Source organism: Microtus oregoni, unplaced genomic scaffold (assembly GCF_018167655.1).
Source record: "Microtus oregoni isolate MIOR12 unplaced genomic scaffold, Mior012 000279F_ref0000074, whole genome shotgun sequence".
NCBI lineage: Eukaryota > Metazoa > Chordata > Mammalia > Rodentia > Cricetidae > Microtus > Microtus oregoni.
The window spans coordinates 46,261-66,858 of NW_024544955.1; the positions used below are offsets into that span (position 1 = coordinate 46,261).

Consider the following 20,598-nt stretch of genomic DNA (forward strand, 5'->3'; position numbering starts at 1 on the left):
TTTTTCTTTGGGTTCACCTTCTTATTTAGCTTCTCTAGGATCATGAATTATAGACTCAATGTCCTTTATTTATGACTAGAGTCCACTAATGAGTGAGTACCTACCATGTTCATCTTTTTGGGTCTGGGTAACCTCACTCAGGATAGTGTTTTCTATTTCCATCCATTTGCATGCAAAATTCAAGATGTCATTGTTTTTTTTTTCCGCTGTGTAGTACTCTAATGTGTATATATTCCACACTTTCTTTATCCATTCTTCCATTGAGGGGCATCTAGGTTGTTTCCAGGTCCTGGCTATTACAAATAATGCTGCTATGAACATAGTTGAACAAATGCTTTTGTAGTATGATAGGGCATCTCTTGGGTATATTCCCAAGAGGTCTGCAGGGGTGTTAAGGGCATGGGCTGTTGGCATACCCTGTATCACCCTCCTCTGCCCTGTGCCAGCAAATTGACACATGAAGCAGGACATAGCCACAGGTGACGGCCCAGAGCGGGAGCTCCTAAAGCGGCGAAGGAAAAAGCAGGCAGCTGACTGGGAAACAGACAGATGCCAGGCCCCCTTTCTGCACAGACAATAGAGGAAAAGGCACGTGTGAAAAGAGAAGTAGGGACGTAGTGGTGGGGCTCCACTTACAGTGTAAATGTCATCCCAGATAGGAGAGGTTCTTACAAGAGCTGACACCTTCAGCCTTTGGCCCTGTGAAGACCAAATTGTTATAGAAACGGTGATGGCAAAAGGCATTAGCTCTCTAAGCCAGATGAATAGGTAATGAACAATCTTTCCAGAAAAATGTAGGCTAGGAGTCACATTTAGCTTTTATATCTGACAAAACTAAAATTATAGTTGGGGTTATCATTTTTTCTTAGCAATTTATTTTGACGATAATTTGGTATTAGACAGTGTTATATACTTAGTAACATTAGTCAGCCTTATTAAAATGGATCTGATGACACGATTTTTTTCTTTTAAAAATATTTTAAGTTTTTAACTTTTTTGAAAATGTTGGGTGACTAAATAGAATAAGAGATACTGTCTACGTGAATTTCTTTGAGCAAGGTAAAATAGTGATCCTTAATATACATATAATTTAACAAATAAATCTATAAATGTATAAAATTATATTTGTTTGAACTCTACTACTTTGTTTTATATTTGTAATATTCTCATATTTGGCTAATACATTTATATTTACCATTTAAAATAATTGCACATAATTTTAGTGATTATCTACAAAATTATATACAGAAATATGCATGAATACAATTTTATTTTTTCTGAACAGTAAACGTAATTTCCGTTTTTCTCAATTACACAGGATAGTTCTTGTGAAAACATGTGCTAGATGGACTGGCTTAGGCACTAAAGTGTGGTGGCTAATGAAGAAGGCTTTCCCTTCCAGTCGTTGTTCCTGGAAACCCTTGTGAGGGGTCACGTGGACTAAGGCATGCCTTTGCCGCTCTTGAGACGCTCTCCTATCCTGTATGGCGCGTAAACCCTAAGTGGGATCAAGCCTTGCTTTCTCCCTTTTCTCTTCACATTTATTTATTTCTGCATATATTTTCTGTGACAGGATCTTACTTAGTAGCTCAGGCTGGCCTTGAACTGGTGGCAGTCCTCCTGTCTCCGTCTCTGGTGTAGAGATTACAGCACGTGCTGTAAACATCCCACTCTGTAATTGTATCTTTAAAAAGTATGTTCATCTTAGAGCATTTGGGCTGCTATAACCTCCTACCCTGTGGAGCTTATAAACAACAAAACGTCTAAGGGCTGTGGTGGATAGGAAGTTAAGGATCCAGACACTGCAAGATTCAGGTCTGAGGAAAGCCCCCTTGCCCGTAGATAGCATCTCCTATCTGACTTTACATGGCAGACAGGGGAAGAAGCTCTTCAGAATTCCTTTAATAAGAACACCAGCCCACTCATTAGGGCTCCACTTTCGTGGCCTAACCGCATCCCAAAGGTCCATTCCCTAATTCCACCACACTGGTGGCCAGGATTTCAGCAGATAGTTGGAAGGACACACATAGTGTGTGTCCTTAGTGACCATCGATCGTGACGCTGGTTTGGTTTGCTCTGGATCCCGAGCCTGAGCGCTCTTTTCATTATGTCTCATAGATATGAATGGACACATCTTTGAACTGTTCAGTAACTTGTGATTTTCTTCTTTCCTGTGTTTCGAGGGTCCACTAACTGAGGTTCTCATGGACTGGAAGCCCCCCCCCCTGAGTAAAGCACTTAATTTTGGGACTAATTAGAAATGGGAGGTGGGGGTGGGGTGGGGGAGGTAGCATCTATGATTTCCAACATTCCTGTTAGACTAGCTACAATTTTTCATAGAAATGTTAGAAAACTTTCTCAGTTACTGTTCTACTGCTGTGGAGAGACACCATGATCAAGGCGATTCTTTTTTTTAATTAAATTTTTTAACACAATCTTTTCTCATTTTACATGACTATCCCCATTCCCACTCCCCCCACCCCACCCTCCATCCACTCCTCAGAAAGGGTAAGGTTTCCCATGGAGAGTCAACAAAGTCTGACACTTCACTTTGAGGCAGAACCAAGGCCCTCCCCGCTATATCTAGGCTGAGCAAGGTATCCCTCCCAAAAGAATGGGCTCCAAAAAGCCAGTTTAAGTATTAGGGATAAATCCTGGTCCCACTGCCAGTGGCCTCACAGACTGTCCAAGCCTCACAACTGTCCCCCACATTCAGTGGGCCTAGTTTAGTCCTATGCAGGTGTTCCCGCTATCAGTCCAGATAGAGTCAGCGAGCTCTCACTAGCTCAGGTCAGCTGTTTCTGTGGATATCCCCATCATGGTCTTGACCCCTTTGCTCATATTATCACTCCTCCCTCTCTTGGGCTGGTCTTCCGTAGCTCATTCCAGTGCTTCTCTGTAGATCTCTGTGCCTGCTTCCATCTATTGCTGGATGAAGGTTCTATGATGACAGTTAAGGTAGTCAACAATATGATTACAGAGGAAGGCCAGCTCAGGCACCCTCTTCATTGCCGCTTAATTCTTTTATAAAAAGAAAGCATTTCATTGGGGACTTGTTTCCAGTTTCAGAGGGTTACTCCATGACAATCACATGTGAAGGAGACAGGCATGGTGCTGGAGTAGTAGCTGAGAGCTTTACATTCTGATCCATAAGCAGCAGGCAGAGAGATATTGGGCCTGGCATGGGCTTCTGAAACCTCAAAACCTACCCCCAATGACATACGTCCTGCAATAAGACCATACCTCTTAGTTCTTCCCAAGCAGTTCTAATGACTGAGTGCCAGGCATTCAGACACATGAGCCTATATGAGGGCCATTCTCATTCAAACTGCCGCATTTCACTCTCTGGCTCCACAGGCTTGTAGTCAGACCATAATACCAACTGCATTCAGTCCAACTTCAAAAGACCCCATAGTCTGTCACAGTCTCAACAATGTTTAAACGTCCGAAGTCCTTGTCTTTTCTGAGGCTCAAGGCAATCTCTTCGCTGTAACCCCATGTAAAAGCAAAGGCAAAAAGTCAATCACATACATCCAACATCCAATGACACAGAATATGCATTGCCATTTCAAAAGGAAGGAAAGGGAGCACAGTGAGGAAACACTAGACCAAAGCAGGACTGAAAAACAACAGGGGAAATTAAAAAGCCTGTATTCCTCTGTCTGATGGCAAAGCATTTAGATGGCTGTCTTAGTTAGGGTTTCTATTGCTGTGAAGAGACACAATAGCTCTTATACAGGAAAACGTTTAATTGTGATGGCTGCTTACCTCAGTGGCTTTTCTTAAACTCAGAGGAATATTCCATAAACCTTCGTTAATTTTAAATTCTGGTTAATGGGAATCTGCAACCGCTGATGTAATAAGTCAATCAAACCGAATCAATAAATCCAGGTTTATTCTGAGCACAGCACCCCTGGGTGGCCCCAGGGGAAGTTGAAGAGACCTTCAGGGGAAACCATGAGGTGGGGGCTTTTAATACTCTTGGGGTGGAGCCTCCGATGGTAGGCTTTTTCAGGCGCAGGGTAATGCCCCTGGGGGTGGAGCCACTGATGGCAGGCTTTCTCAGGGGCAGAGTCTAGACGGAGGCAGCTCCAGGGGAGGAGGTTTGGGTGGAACCTCCACCTGAACACCCCTTTCTCGTATACTTTTTGAGTCTAAAGTAGACCATTTGGCCCAAACTACCAAGTTCTTCTGCATGCAGGGATTGAAATGTGGCCCCCTTTTGAATTACGTTTTCCTAAGCTTTCCATTTTTGTTCAGGCCTAGGAAATCTCTCGAGCCCTTCTCTTTAATAAACTGCAGGATTAGCTGGGTCCCCGGTTTTGTCCTGAGGTTACCACTCCCTTTATTCCACTCAGCATCAGGCCTTTCTCTTTAGCTTCTCATCTGCTTGAGCACAGGACTAAGATTCAACACTTCATTTCTTGGTTCTCTTTTCCTTCCTAATTGTAGATTTTGTGTTTCTCTTTACCCTGCCTGCTCCTTTTCACTGTCGATCTGCATAAGAGCAATCATACATAATCATGTGACCAGGCTATCTTGAAATCTCCTCGACCAAAATTCCTCAAGTCAGTCTTTAGCAGACTTAGGACAAGGGCGAAGAGCACCAAGATTCTTTGCTAAAATATTAGAAGAATGGTTACTAGGCCATCCAATAATATTCTTCTCTCCTGAAACCTCTTGAGCTGGGCCCCTATAGTCCGTATATTACCCTCAGCACTAATATCTTCCATGTTCTTACCAGGACGCCATTAAGCCCTGCAAATAATGTTCGACTGATTTTCTAGTCCAAAGCCCAAAGTCTTCCATATTCCTCCAACAAACAGCATGGTCAGATTTATTAAAGTAAAAACCCAGTCCCTGGTACCAACTTCTTAAACACTGTTCCATCGCTGTGAAGAGGCACCATGACAACAGCAACCCTTAAAAGAGAAAGCATTTAACTGGGGGCTTGTTTACAAGTTTGGAGGACTAGTCTGTGATCATCATGGCAGGCAGCACAGAGGCAGACGTGAGGTTGAGAGCTTCATCCTGATCTGCAGGCAGGCGGGCAGGCAGGCGGGCGGGCAGGCGGGCAGGCGGGCAGGCGGGCAGGCGGGCAGGCAGGCGGGCAGGCAGGCAAGGGAGTAAGACTGACTGACCTGGCAATGGGCTTTTGAAACCTCAAAGTCCAACCCCTGGGACACACTTCTCCCAACAGGTCTACACCTCCTAATCCTCCACAAACATGTTTACCAACTAACTGGGGACCAAGCAGTCAAACATATGAGCCTATGGGGTCCATTCTCATTGAGACTACCACAGAAGCCCAAAAGCTTCTATGCGTCTATTTCAAGGGAAAGACAGAGTTTATCTTCTGGAGGAACTATCATACCACGATGCATGTGTTTCCAGCAGGGTTTGTTTACATGCTTGCACCTCCAAGGTCATTGGATGGATGAGGCTCATTTCCCTCTCAGAGGTCTGCATTTTCTGACCTTTCATACTGGTCTCCTTTCCAGCATCTCTGCCAACTCCTTTCTGCTCTCATGTCACAGGTGACCCTCTGCCTATCTTGCCTGTATGCACACCAGTGGCAGGGATGAATTCCACAGTGAAAAATGAGATCACACAAACGGAGACTTAGCTATGAACTGAGATGATCTGTTCTTCAATTCCACTTAACTCTATAGAACGACAGTGGCTAATGATCAGTCACTGAGTGCTTACCATACGCCTGCTTAAGTGACTTAGTTCTGAGTCTGCTAGCATCCACCTTTTCCAGGAGAGGAAATAGACTCCGAGAAGTTGTACAGTTCAGCGAAGTCACAGGAACGTGAAACAGCTCTGCCTGCTCACAGAGCCTGAGTTTCTGCAGCAGTCTTCTTTTCATGTGGATGCTTTGGAGGCATTGGTACCTCTCACTGATTGGTTTCCAGCATTTGTGATTCCGAAAACAGGGCATTTTATCATATCAAATGAAGGCAGATGATACTAGGCATTCTGCAAAAGCTGAGTCATATCCCCTTTCCCTCAGTTTCAATCAGATCAGATAACTATGCAGGCCTCTCTGACTGATAGGTATAGTCTTCTGCAAGTGTAGATCCAGGGAACTGTGGGTGGCTAGATACGGGTCTCCTCCATCTTTGCGTCCTCCAAGGAAAACTAAACTAAACTAAACAGGCCCCATAACTGTGAGAAATGAAGTTCTCTTGTCTATAAACGAGCCCATTAAAGGTATTTTTCTCAGACTAGCCTGAATGGATTAAGATATCAGTGCTGCTAGAGCAAATTACCACAGATGTAGTGACCTAAGCCAAAATAAATCGATTATTTCCAGTTCTGGAGATTAGAGTCTGAACTAGAGCTCACTAAGCAGAACACAAAGGTGTTGACAAGGCTGCATTTTGTCCCGGATGTGCTAGAGGAGAGTCTGTTCGCATTTCCCAGCAGCTGGAAGCCATCGGCACTCCTTGACCCCCAAACCTGCCTTCCCTTCTCAAAGCCAGCAGCACAGCCTCTTTAAACGATGCTCTTCTTTTCTCTTACTGTAGCTCTCTCTCTTTTACCTCCCTCTTTTCTTTTTAACAAGTACCCTTGTGAGTCCATTGAGTCAACCCAGAAAATCATGGAAGAATACCCCTCTGACGGATAGTTTTGTGTCAACTTAACACAAGCGAGAGTAGTTTTGGAAGGGGAACCTCAATCGAGAAAATGCCCAGGACCAGAAAGGTCTGTGGGGCACTTTTTGATTAATGATTGATGGGGGCGGGCCCAGCTCACTGTCGGTACTGCCATCTCTGGGCTGGTGGTCACAAGGTTTGCAAGAAAGCAGGCTGGGCAAGTCACGAGGAGCAAGTCCATAAGCAACACCCCTCCATGGCCTCTGCATCAGCTCCTGCCTCCAGGTCCCTGCTCCGATGCCCCTCAGTATTAGACTGTGACCAGAGAGTTGTAAACTGAAACCAACCCTTCCCTCCTCAAGTGGCTTTTGGCCATGGTGTTTTATCATAGTGATAGAAGCCAAACTAAGACAATCCTCATCTCAAGCCTCCTACTTACTCTCTCTTTTCTAAGAAGTCTTCTTTCCCATTGGAAGGGGTTCTGGATAGTTTTCTGCTAAAGATGCAAACTAAAGTCGTTTGAGAGGAGGGAACGTCAGTTAAGAAAATGCCTTCCTGCTGGGCAGTGGTGGCTCACGCCTTTAATTCCAGCACTCAGGGAGGCAGAGGCAGGTAGATCTCTGTGAGTTTGAGGCCAGCCAGTTCTACAAAGCAAGTTCCAGGACAACTAGACATACACAGAGAAACCCTGTCTTGAAAAACAAAAACAAAATAAAAAAAAATAAAACAAAAGCCTCCCATAAGGGCAGGTTGTAGGCAAGCCTTAAGGCATTTTCTTATTAATGATTGATGGGGGAGGTTGTCAGTGGTGCCACCCCTGGGCTAGTGGTCCTGGGTTGTGTAAGAAAGCAGGTTGAGCATCCATGAGGAGCAAGTCAGTAAGCAGCCCTCCTACATGGCTTCTGCATCAATTCTTACCTCCAAGTTCCTGCCTTGAGTTCCCGCTCTGGCTTCCTTTAACGACGAACAGTGACTTGAAAAGTAAGCCAAACAAACCCTTTCCTCCTCGGTTTACTTTTGGTCATGGTATTTCTTTCTTTTCCTTTTTTTTTAAAGTTATTTTTTTTGTTGTTTTCAATCTATCCCAACCAGTTTCCCTTCCCTTCACTTCTCCCAGTCCCAGTGCCGCCCCACTCCCCTCTCCCTGAAATCCACTCCTCTTCCATTTCCCTTCAGAAAAGAGCAGAGGTCCCCCAGGGATTTCACTAGTCATGGTATTTCATCATAGTAATAGTAGCCCTAACTAAGGCAGAAGGTTAGATATTCCCAGGTTTTGAGGATTAGAAGGTCGATGTCTTTGAGGGCCGTGATACTGTTTCTCAGGATTTTGCTCTATGGAAGTCTGTGTGGTAAGCTCCAAATAGCTAGAAGTGAAAGAATAATGGCACTCCTTGTTCTGCAAGAAGCCTAATAGGTGTCACTGTGTTCTAACCACTTACAATCTTGACCTCTCCTTTCTAAAAAAGTCTGTTATATGTGACAACGCCAAAAACCATTTTATCCCTTAAGCTACCAACTTCATGTCAAACTTGGCTCTTTTCTTGCTTTCAACTCTGATAATCAGTTTTCAAGTCCTGTTCAATCAGCCTGGGGAATGATTCAAGTACATCGCCTCTAACATTGACCTCATCACTTGCCACTTGGATATTGTAATCACTCCCTAGCCTGTTTCCTGCCACCGATCTCGCTCCACTTGAGTCCGTTGCCCTCTCCAATTCTAGAGTTCCCATGCTGAAGAAAGCTTTTCCCTCTTCAAACTACTTATTAGTTCTTGTGTTAGGGCTGATGGAGCCAAAATCTCTCACTCTGCACCTTGTCCAGTCGTGGGTGTGAAGATATATCTACACGGTGTGAAGATACATTGCTGTGATTGCTGTAATAAAGAGCCAAATGGAAAATAGCTCATCAGGGGCTATAAGCGAGACTTCTGGGATCAGAGAGGACTCTGGAAAGAAGGAAGGTAGAGACGCCAGGAGAGACAGAGCAAACAACTTTCAAAACTCTAGAAATGACAGAAACAACTGACTGCCTGGACAGTCACCAAAGGTTCCTCTGTAACATTGGGGCATCCATTCTTTTTCCCACCTCAAAAGATACTAGCTAATGCCTACAAGACTTAGATCAATGTTCTTACAACTGGTTCAGACATTTTCATGATCATGATGCAACGAGGAAGTTATTACAAAGGACTCAAAATTCTAGAGACAAAATGAAGTGATATCATGAACTTTGAAAGTGTTATTCACTGTAACTTGAAGGGTAGGTCCAACCTTCAAGGTAGGTCATATCCCAGTTATTCTGCATCTGGCTAGTGCCATCCCTGTTATTCTGCATCTGCACTTTATGTAAATGAACTTTTCTTTTTGTGCCACCATCTCATGAAAAAATGACATGGAGACTTGTTAATTATGAAAGCTAGGCCTTAGCTTTGGCTTGTTTCTAAGTACCTCTTAGAACTAACATTAAGCTGTATTTTTAAACCTGCTTTCTTCCATTCACCTGTTACCTCGCCTCCAGGTTATTCTGCATCTGGCTAGTGCCATCCCTGTTTTTCTGCATCTGACTAGTGCCATCCCTGTTATTCTAGATCTGGCTAGTGCCTATCCCAATTATTCTGCGTCTGACTAGTGCCATCCCTGTTATTCTGCGTCGGACTAGTGCCATCCCTGTTATTCTGTGTCTGACTAGTGCCATCCCTGTTTTTCTGCATCTGACTAGAGCCATCCCTGTTATTTTAGATCTGGCTAGTGCCTATCCCAATTATTCTGCGTCTGGCTAGTGCCATCCCTGTTATTCTGTGTCTGGCTAGTGCCATCCCTGTTATTCTGCATCTGGCTAGTGCCATCACTGTTATTCTGCGTCTGACTAGTGCCATCCCTGTCATTCTGTGTCTGACTAGTGCCATCCCTGTTATTCTGCATCTGGCTAGTGCCTATCCCAATTATTCTGTGTCTGACTAGTGCCAGCCGTGTTATTCTGTGTCTGACTAGTGCCATCCCTGTTATTCTGTGTCTGACTAGTGCCATCCCTGTTATTTTAGATCTGGCTAGTGCCTATCCCAATTATTCTGCGTCTGGCTAGTGCCATCCCTGTTATTCTGTGTCTGGCTAGTGCCATCCCTGTTATTCTGCATCTGGCTAGTGCCATCCCTGTTATTCTGTATCTGACTAGTGCCATCCCTGTTATTTTAGATCTGGCTAGATCCTATCCCAATTATTCTGCGTCTGGCTAGTGCCAGCCCTGTTATTCTGTGTCTGACTAGTGCCATCCCCGTTATTCTGTGTCTGACTAGTGCCATCCCTGTTATTGTAGATCTGGCTAGTGCCTATCCCAATTATTCTGCGTCTGGCTAGTGCCATCCCTGTTATTCTGTGTCTGGCTAGTGCCATCCCTGTTATTCTGCATCTGGCTAGTGCCATCCCTGTTATTCTGCGTCTGACTAGTGCCATCCCTGTTATTGTGCATCTGACTAGTGCCATCCCTGTTATTTTAGATCTGGCTAGTGCCTATCCCAATTATTCTGTGTCTGACTAGTGCCATCCCTGTTATTGTAGATCTGGCTAGTGCCATCCCTGTTATTCTGCATCTGACTAGTGTCATTCCTGTTATTCTGCATCTGACCGGTGCCATCCCTGTTATTCTGCATCTGGCTAGTGCCATCCCTGTTATTCTGTATCTGACTAGTGCCATCCCTGTTATTTTAGATCTGGCTAGTGCCAATCCCAATTATTCTGCGTCTGGCTAGTGCCATCCCTGTTATTCTGCGTCTGACTAGTGCCATCCCTGTTATTCTGTGTCTGACTAGTGCCATCCCTGTTATTCTGCATCTGACTAGTGCCATCCCTGTTATTTTAGATCTGGCTAGTGCCTATACCAATTATTCTGCGTCTGGTTAGTGCCATCCCTGTTATTCTGCATCTGACTAGTGCCATCCCTGTTATTCTGCGTCTGACTAGTGCCATCCCTGTTATTCTGCGTCTGACTAGTGCCATCCCTGTTATTGTAGATATGGCTAGTGCCATCCCTGTTATTCTGCATCTGGCTAGTGCCATCCCTGTTATTCTGCATCTGACTAGTGCCATCCCTGTTATTCTGTGTCTGACTAGTGCCATCCCTGTTATTCTGCATCTGACTAGTGCCATCCCTGTTATTCTGTGTCTGGCTAGTGCCATCCCTGTTATTCTGCATCTGCCTAGTGCCATCCCTGTTATTCTGCGTCTGACTAGTGCCATCCCTGTCATTCTGCATCTGACTAGTGCCATCCCTGTTATTTTAGATCTGGCTAGTGCCTATCCCAATTATTCTGTGTCTGACTAGTGCCATCCCTGTTATTGTAGATCTGGCTAGTGCCATCCCTGTTATTCTGCATCTGACTAGTGCCATCCCTGTTATTCTGCATCTGACTAGTGCCATCCCTGTTATTCTGCATCTGGCTAGTGCCATCCCTGTTATTCTGTATCTGACTAGTGCCATCCCTGTTATTTTAGATCTGGCTAGAGCCTATCCCAATTATTCTGCGTCTGGCTAGTGCCAGCCCTGTTATTCTGTGTCTGACTAGTGCCATCCCTGTTATTCTGTGTCTGACTAGTGCCATCCCTGTTATTTTAGATCTGGCTAGTGCCTATCCCAATTATTCTGCGTCTGGCTAGTGCCATCCCTGTTATTCTGTGTCTGGCTAGTGCCATCCCTGTTATTCTTCATCTGGCTAGTGCCATCCTGTTATTCTGCGTCTGACTAGTGCCATCCCTGTTATTCTGCATCTGACTAGTGCCATCCCTGTTATTTTAGATCTTGCTAGTGCCTATCCCAATTATTCTGTGTCTGACCTGTGCCATCCCTGTTATTGTAGATCTGGCTAGTGCCATCCCTGTTATTCTGCATCTGACTAGTGTCATCCCTGTTATTCTGCATCTGACTAGTGCCATCCCTGTTATTCTGCATCTGGCTAGTGCCATCCCTGTTATTCTGTATCTGACTAGTGCCATCCCTGTTATTTTAGATCTGGCTAGTGCCTATCCCAATTATTCTGTGTCTGGCTAGTGCCATCCCTGTTATTCTGCGTCTGACTAGTGCCATCCCTGTTATTCTGTGTCTGACTAGTGCCATCCCTGTTATTCTGCATCTGACTAGTGCCATCCTGTTATTCTGCATCTGACTAGTGCCATCCCTGTTATTTTAGATCTGGCTAGTGCCTATCCCAATTATTCTGCGTCTGGTTAGTGCCATCCCTGTTATTCTGCATCTGACTAGTGCCATCCCTGTTATTCTGCGTCTGACTAGTGCCATCCCTGTTATTCTGCGTCTGACTAGTGCCATCCCTGTTATTGTAGATATGGCTAGTGCCATCCCTGTTATTCTGCATCTGGCTAGTGCCATCCCTGTTATTCTGCATCTGACTAGTGCCATCCCTGTTATTCTGTGTCTGACTAGTGCCATCCCTGTTATTCTGCATCTGACTAGTGACATCCCTGTTATTCTGTGTCTGACTAGTGCCATCCCTGTTATTCTGCATCTGGCTAGTGCCATCCCTGTTATTCTGTGTCTGACTAGTGCCATCCCTGTTATTCTGCATCTGACTAGTGCCATCACTGTTATTCTGCATCTGGCTAGTGCCTATCCCAATTATTCTGTGTCTGGCTAGTGCCATCCCTGTTATTCTGTGTCTGACTAGTGCCATCCCTGTTATTCTGCATCTGACTAGTGCCATCCCTGTTATTCTGCATCTGACTAGTGATATCCCTGTTATTCTGCATCTGACTAGTGCCATCCCTGTTATTCTGTGTCTGGCTAGTGCCATCCCTGTTATTCTGCGTCTGACTAGTGCCATCACTGTTATTCTGCATCTGGCTAGTGCCTATCCCACTTATTCTGCATCTGGCTAGCAACTCAAAAAGAATATTCTGTCTACATGTGGATCTCTGTCTTCATTCCCATCTACTTCAAGAAGAAGCCTCTCTGATGAGGGAGGAGTGATGCATTGATTTATGGGTGTAGAGCTCTGCAGTTAGGAGTCACTTCATTGTTATATTTCTTTAGCAGAATAATAGTAGTAGGCTTTCCCTTAAGCCATGACCTATCTAGTCTCAGGCTCTTGACCTCATTAACGGTGTCAAGTATGACTTCTCTCTCATAGAACAGGTTTTTACTGTTAGTTGTCTCTCCTCATATTTCTTCCTTTACCCTGCCTTTCCGTCTTCCTACTCTAGTTTCCCTTTTATCTTTTTATAGCACTGTATTCTATTTCTTCTTCCTTGGAAGGTTCTCCTTTCCCCATGGTCTCTTACTAGTTACCTATCCTCTACGGTTATTTGGATTGAGACACACATGTCTAAAGCTTAAAAGTTAACTTATAAGAGAAAGCATTCAATATTCAATATTTTTTGTGGGGGTCTGGGCTTAATCATTCAAAACAATTGTTTCTAGCTTCATCTATTTACCCAGAAACTTCATAATTTCATTTTTCTTAACTGCTGAATAATATTCCATTGTGTAAATGTATCACATTTTATTTATCTAGTCATCATTTGATGGGAATCTGGGCTGTTTCCAATTTCTGGGTATTATGAAAGAGCTATTGCAGATTATTAGTTAAAGATGATTACATTTGTTTGTGCTGTGGGAAATTTGTTTAAGATTCAAAGACAAGCTGCATGCTTTTAATGTTGCACTTGTTTAACTATAAAGCTGTGTTACTGTGCCTGTCTAAAACGTCTGATTGGTCTAATAAAGAGCTGAACAGCCAATAACTAGGCAGGAGAAAGGATAGGCGGGGTTGGCAGGCAGAGAGAATGAATAGAAAAAATCTGGGAAGAAGAGATCTAGAAGCAAGAAAAGAAGGGGTCAGCCACCCAGCCACACAGCCAGCCACGGAGTAAGAGTGAAAACAAGATACACCGAAGTAAGAAAGGAAAAAAGCCCAGAGGCCAAAAGTAGATGGGATAGTTTAAGAAAAGCCAGCTAGAAACAAGCTGAAGACTCCGTGAGTTTTATTTGGGAGCCGGGTAGCAGGCCCCAGAATGAGCAAAAGAGTAAAAAACAACCGATGACAGTTTGGTGCCCAACACGGGCCCCACATTTCCATATAGGGCCTGAGAAAGCTGACAAAAGAGGACACATCTGCTTTGACAAGTGCTACTGTTTAGACAGCGGGGTAGCACCAAATAGAAAGTACAAGCTAAATAAAACCTGGGCAGCTCAAGCATTCTAGATCTCTGGGAAGGTTGAATGTAGTTCTCAGTCACCTACCTGGGCGGCATGAGCTTTAAGCTTGGCTCTCACAACCCAAGAAGTGGGGTTGAGAGTTGTGAGCTGCAGGAAGGATTCAGGTGTAGCTTAGCAGTTTAAAGTTTGCTCTTGTGGTCAAAAAGGAGGAGAGGTCCAGACGGAGCAAATCTCTAAGCAGGTTCCAGGGTGCTTTACAATGTGCATAGGCTTAAGAAAGAAAGAGTGTGTGTATAGACAGTCATAGAAAGAAATAGTTTAAAAAATAATAAAGTCTTTAAAGAGAGTAAAAGTAATAGAAAAGAAAAGAGCCACAGAAGATGGGAAACACACAGGGAGTCTGGGTTATACGTAGTATTGTGTTGATTTTGAATGCTGATGAGCAAAAGACAGCTGTTGACAGACATGGGATTGTGAGCAGGACTGCTAAACTGAACCAACCTAGATACTTTAGGGCTATCTTAACTTTAAAAAAGAAGTCAAAAATACATTTTTCAAAGGGAAGTTAAAAATGCTTTGGAGAAGAGGGTTTTTTTTAATTATTTTTATTTTTATTTATTTTTTGCTTTTCTTCCCACAGGAGACAAGAAGCTCTGGGTCCCTTCAGGAATAATATGGATCCGGTTTGATCAAAGGAGACCTCCTGAATCTTGATAGGTGATATAGATCAACAAAGGTAATAGCTGGTCTTCCCAGGACTTGGTCATTATCTCAGATTTTCTCAGGGACACCTAAAGATGTCTTTGCCCACAGACAACAGAATGCAGTTTGAAGAACATGATGCCCACCTTCCCAAGGAGGGTGTGGGAGGCTTTTATTTATTTGGTGGCTTATAAATGTGTGTTATCATTTAGGGAAATATAGGAATTTGGGATAAAAGGCAGCTATTAATCTCAAATATTTTGCATTGGCATGGATTTTGGTATATGGGTACACATTTAAAGTTAATTTTGTTACATTGTATATATGCTTCTACTCTATTGTGCTTATGCGGCTCATTTAAAAATGCAATAATTAAGAAATGAGGTTAGTAGTTAATCTATAATAATCAAACTTGTAGTCACATTACATATGTTTTCAAGGTTAAATAGGTATATTTTAGACAGATAAATGATTTTCTTTTTCCTTTGTTGTTGTCCAGGCACCCATGTCTATTATATTCATAGGAGGTATTTTGTGTAACAGCAATTTCAGGGATTTTTTTAAGCTTAAAGACCTTTTGTTTATTTTAGTCATTTTCAATTTAATTTAATTAATTTATTTTAGCTTTTTAATACAGGATTTCTCTGTGTAGCCCTGACTGTCCTGGAACTCACTCTGTAGAACAGGCTGACCTCAAACTCAGAAATCTGCCTGCCTCTGCCTCCTGACATGTACCATTATGTCTGACCACACATTTAAGTTTTTTTTTATTGTTTTTCAGATAAATGATTTTCAAACACTTCAACAACCTACAAAATATGGCCTTTAAGATGTTTAATAAGCTAAGGTTTTTCATGATGAGACACATCTGCTTCTGGCAGCACCAATTTACTTCAGAGAAGTTTGCTTTCTTTGTGGCAAGATTAGCCATTTGGGTAAGAAACTGCATTTGCCTTGACTGCTTGATAGTATGTGATATAAACTGGACATGCAGGATCCACATGAAAATGACTTCTGAACTTTGTCAAAACAAGGTGGGATGATCCTTCAGGGTTCCTGCTTTATGGAAGAGTCTGCAGACATTCTACAGAGCACAGAGGAAAGCGACTGATGAATTTTGCCAATACAGGGCAGGTCAGCCCTTCAAATTTCCTGCTTCACTGTAAAATCTGTCAGATACTCTAAACCTTATAAAGGTGGATGTCCCAACATTGCAGAGAAACTTTGGGTGACTATCCAGGCAACTAGATTTCTCTATTGTTAGGTAATATTAATTCCTTCTGGGGTCTTTGATGGAGTTAAAGACTAAATAATTAGAGTTATACTTATCCTTGGTTATGATAGAAAGTAAATTAGGTATACAACTTTAGAATCACTAAGATAAGATAAGATAAGGTAGGCAGTGAAGTATTTTCTCTGAATTTGAATAATACAAATGGACTGAATATGGTAAATGTAATTCTTATTTTATAACATTTTTGTTGTATATAGTTTTACGTGCTAAAATTAAAACTTTTTATTTTTATTTACACAAAATGGGAACAGACCAGCAATGAACATGGATAAGCAAGTATCTCTGTAATAGGATACAGAGATATGCCCTTTGTGTATTTGACCAGAGTGCTATAGCTGGAAATTATGGTAAGTCGATTTTCACCTTTTTTAATTTTTTTTTATTTTTTTATTTTTTAGAAAAGGATTCTCTGTGTCACAGTCCTGGATGTCTTGATTCACAGACATCTGCCCACTTCTGCCTCCTGAATACTGGGATTAAAGATATCCACCACCATGCCCCTCAGCAATTTTCAGATTCTTGAGGCACTCTTTACATTGATTTCTGATTTCCATAGTGGCTGTACCAGTTTGCACTCCTACCAGCAATGAATATGTATTCCCCTTTCTCTGCCTCCTTGCCAGCTCGGCCTGTAATTTGCTTTAATCTTGGCCATTCTAACTGGGGTGAAGTGCAATAATAAAATAGTATAATTTACATTTCCCTGGTGGTAAAAGCTATTGAGCACTTTAAAAAGGTTTCATATGTATTTGCATTTCTTTTTAGAATTTTCTGTTCAGTTCTATAGCCCATTTTTAATTGAATTATTTATTTTATTAATGTTTTGTTTTTGAAAGTTTTGTTTTTGTTTTGGTATATTGTAGGCACTAATTTTCTGTGGGATGAATAGCAAGGTATATCTTTGGTCATAAAAAGTAACTAAAAAATTCAGTTATTTTTAAGCCGGGCGGTAGTGGCGCACGCCTTTAATCCCAGCACTCGGGAGGCAGAGGCAGGCAGATCTCTGTGAGTTCGAGACCAGCCTGGTCTACAGAGCTAGTTCCAGGACAGGCTCCAAAGCCACAGAGAAACCCTGTCTCGAAAAACCAAAAAAAAAAAAATCAGTTATTTTTTTTATTGAGAAAAGGAGAAGAAAAAAAAAACAAGTTTCCACCTCCTCCCAGCCTCCCATTTCCCTCCCCCTCCTCCCACTCTTCTCCCCCTCCTCCCACCCTTCTCCCCCTCCTCCCACCCTTCTCCCCCTCCCCCCACTCCTTTCCCCCTCCCTCTCCAGTCCAAAGAGCCATCAGGGTTTTCTGCCCTGTGGTAAGTCCTAGGTCCTCCCTCCTCCGTCCATATCTAGGAAGGTGAACATCCAAACTGGCTAGGCTCCCACAAAGCCAGCACATTAAGCAGGATCAAAAGTTTTCAAGAAATCTTAACTAAAGTGCTTTTAATCCAGTAGAAAATAATGTGCCCAGTTAAGCGGGAGTTGATATGCTCTAGGTACATTGGATTTTTGTATGAATTACCGAAGACTGTATAATAAAAAAAAGCATTTATTTTAAACTCATCTATAATTTAGGAGTCTCAGGAACTTATGTGGGATTCTTGTCATTGAATGTCTTATTGTCAGTATATGTCATTGCTGTATGTAAGTTATAACATTAGAGAATCTTTTAAACACCTGTCCAACGACTGGCAACAATGGGGCTAGGAAAGGATTAGAAAACAAAAGTCTATAAGTAGTCAAAGAATCAAACCATTTCAAATCCTTCATCAAAACAAAGAAAAATTGAAATGCATAAAGAAACACACACACACACACACACACAAATAAATGGTTGTGAATAGGAACACCATGTTATGTGTCCGCCTCTGTGAAAACCGTGAGACCAGAGCCTGTCAGTGTAAGTAAGTAAGGGTCATCACTACGGAGCCTTGGTTGTCCTGGACATGTCTATGCAGCCGCGAACTCACAGAGGTGCTCCTGCCTCTGCCTCCTGCGGGCTGTAACTAACGGCGTGCGCCACCACAGCAAGCCCTTTGCCGCGCCAGCCTGTTCCGTTCTTAAAGGTCCTATCGAGACATGACACGGGTCATGGCTGACAGCGGCAGTTGACTTCCTATCAAAATTGGTGGCTAATGACCTCCTAACTGAAGGGCTCTGTGTTTGGGGGCTCTGCTTATACTTCGGTGTGGTGCGCATGGCTTTGGAAGTTAAATGGGTGACGTGGTTCCCCTCCCCCCACGGCCTCCCACTCTGCAGCGGAAGTGTAACCCCCCTGTGACCCCCCCAGCGGCACACAGCCGGAAAGCAAGTGTGGCCTGACGTGCGCACGCGCCTCCTCTTCGTGAGGAACTTCGGGCCAGCGAGGATTCCGCCTGAGAGGCGCCTCTCGGCCGCTGGTCGTCATCGTTGGCGCAGCGGCCACCCGTTTGCACCCACCGCGGAGGACTGACAGGTACCGAATTTTTAGACACTCTTGAGAAATTAGTGTCCCTAGGTGTGTTGGCCGTTATTGTTTTTTAATCCCTTGAGGTACGGAGCATCCCGGTGGCCTCTAGAATTGTCACCTCAGCCGTGTGGACGTAGCATACGGCGACGCTCTCGGGCTCATGGCGGGCCCTGTGGCTAGGAGGCCGGATTCTTGATGTCCACGTTAAATTAGGGTGGTAATGGAGTCCTATGGTATGGGCTGTGGCGGGGAGGCCCGATTCTTGGTGTCCACGTTAAATTAGGGTGGCAATGGATTTGTTAGGCATGGCCTGTGGCCTGGAGGCCAGATTCTTGGTGTCTGAAATGAAGGTGACAATGGAGTTGTAGGCCATGGCCAGTGCCAGGGAGGCTGAATTCTTGGTTTTCACATTAAATTAGGGTGGCAATGGAGTCCTATGGTATGGGCTGTGGCGGGGAGTCCGGATTCTTGGTATCCACATTAAATTCGGGTGGCAATGGAGTCCGTTGGTATGGGCTGTGGCAGGTAGGCCCGAGTTTCGGTGTCTACATTAAATTAGGGTGGCATTGGAGTCCTATGGTATGGGCTGTGGCAGGTAGGCCCGATTCTTGGTGTCCACGTTAAATTAGGGTGGCCATGGGGTCCTATGGCATGGGCTGTGTTGGGAAGGCTGGATTCCTGGTTTCCACATTAAATTAGGGTGGCAATGGAGTCCTAAGCAGACAGGAAAACCACAACAGTTCATAATTGCCACTTCCTATTGCTGACAGGGCATGTTTTTTTTTTAAGTGTCCTGACTTGCCGTTATGATGGACTGGAGTTTAGAGGAGGCTTGGAAGCGGACAGATGATATTATTGAGAGTGTTCAGCAGCAACCCCCTCCACTGAAACCCACGTCTTGTGGGGAAAAATCTCTTCAGGAAAAACTGTATGACATTTATGTGGAGGAGTGTGAAAAGGAGCCAGAAGCAGAGGGCCTTCGAAGCAATGTCAACTTGCTAGAGAAGCTTATGAAAAGAGAGCCATTGCCATGTTTAGTGGTCAGCCTGTACCCAGAAAACCAGGGCTATTCTCTCATGCTCAAGGATAAAGATGGAGTCCTTATAGAGCCCTATCCAGGGCCGTATGTAGGACAGAAACTGCTTGAATATTTGGATGCTGAAGAGTTACCTTCCTTTCTGATTGATATTCTGGAAAAGTCTCCTGTGAATGTTTTTCACAGTGGCTGTGTCATAGCAGAAATCCGAGACTACAGGCAGTGTGGTGACATCTACCCTCCCGAGGAGCCTGCTGCAGAGGCTGCTGTGTCCTCTCCTGCTTGCCAAGTCCGGCATATTCTCTTACGTCCAACGATGCAGTCTCTAGTAAGCGATGTCGAGTCCATGACAAGTGACAGCAGTCAGTGGACCCAGGAAGCAAAACTGGAGCTTGAGAGCCAACTGATCTTAGCTACAGCAGAGCCACTGTGTCTGGATCCTTCTGTTGCTGTCACCTGCACGGCCAACAAATTGCTGTTTAATGAGAAGAAGATAATGATAGCCTCCATGAAAAAATCCTTCATGGGTCATGATTGGTCCTGTCTAGACCTGGAGGAAGAAAAGCATGCATGTACATCTCCTCCTGATGTTGCAACAATGATCGCTTGCAGAAAACGAGCAGAGATCAAACCAGGTGACCCATACGATCTGAAGATCCCTGAAGCAGGAAAGTGTGTAGATACATGGAAGCAGAAACCCTGTGAACTGGTGGCCCCTTCAGAGGTGGATGTGCAGAAATACGCTAAAGGGAAGCAGTCTAGGCCCCATGGCGATGACTCAGAATCCACAGCCTGGCCAGATGACTCAGAATCCACAGCCTGGCCAGATGACTCAGAATCCACAGCCTGGCCAGATCCTGAGGTAACATGTGGTTATTTATTTGATTATGAAAAGGGCTGTCATCCATGGGAAACAGAGCCAAGTGTGATGCAGTCCCTTAGTGACCCATTTTTTTCTTCTGAAATAGGGTCACCGACAGAGGGCAGATGTGATAGTCAGATGCTTCTTCCCCAAGTTGCCCTAAGTGGTTGTTTACTTGGTTCTATAGCTGGGGGAAAGATTGAGTCTGGGAAGGCAACGGATGTGTGCCAAGGGTCTGCCCAGAGCCAGGCTGAATGCCTAAGCAAAGAGCTGCAGGGATCCAATGACTCCATCTGTCTTGGCCAGCCCTCCCAAGGGATGAAGGCCAATTCCCCATCAGTGACATCCCCAGTCTTAGAGACAAGAGTGAAGAGCCCAGCTCCACTGTTCACACTACCCTCCACCTCAGATAAGGGCTCTTCAGCACCCAATCCTCCCTCAATAGCAGTCAGAGGTAGGAAGTTTCCAAGACTTGCTCCTTCTCTCCAATCAGCTAGTCTTCC

The 20,598-nt window shown here is 44.1% G+C and overlaps 1 protein-coding gene across 1 annotated transcript; it reads left to right on the forward strand.

Moving 5' to 3' along the window:
• Window positions 1–19,006: 19,006 nt before the first annotated feature.
• LOC121445691 (transcription factor SPT20 homolog) lies at window positions 19,007–20,095 on the forward strand (the record flags this gene model as incomplete). The annotated part of the gene is made up of 1 exon (XM_041647838.1): window positions 19,007–20,095. A coding segment is annotated over exon 1 (1,089 nt), but the record flags the coding sequence as incomplete, so codon positions are not given.
• Window positions 20,096–20,598: the final 503 nt, after the last annotated feature.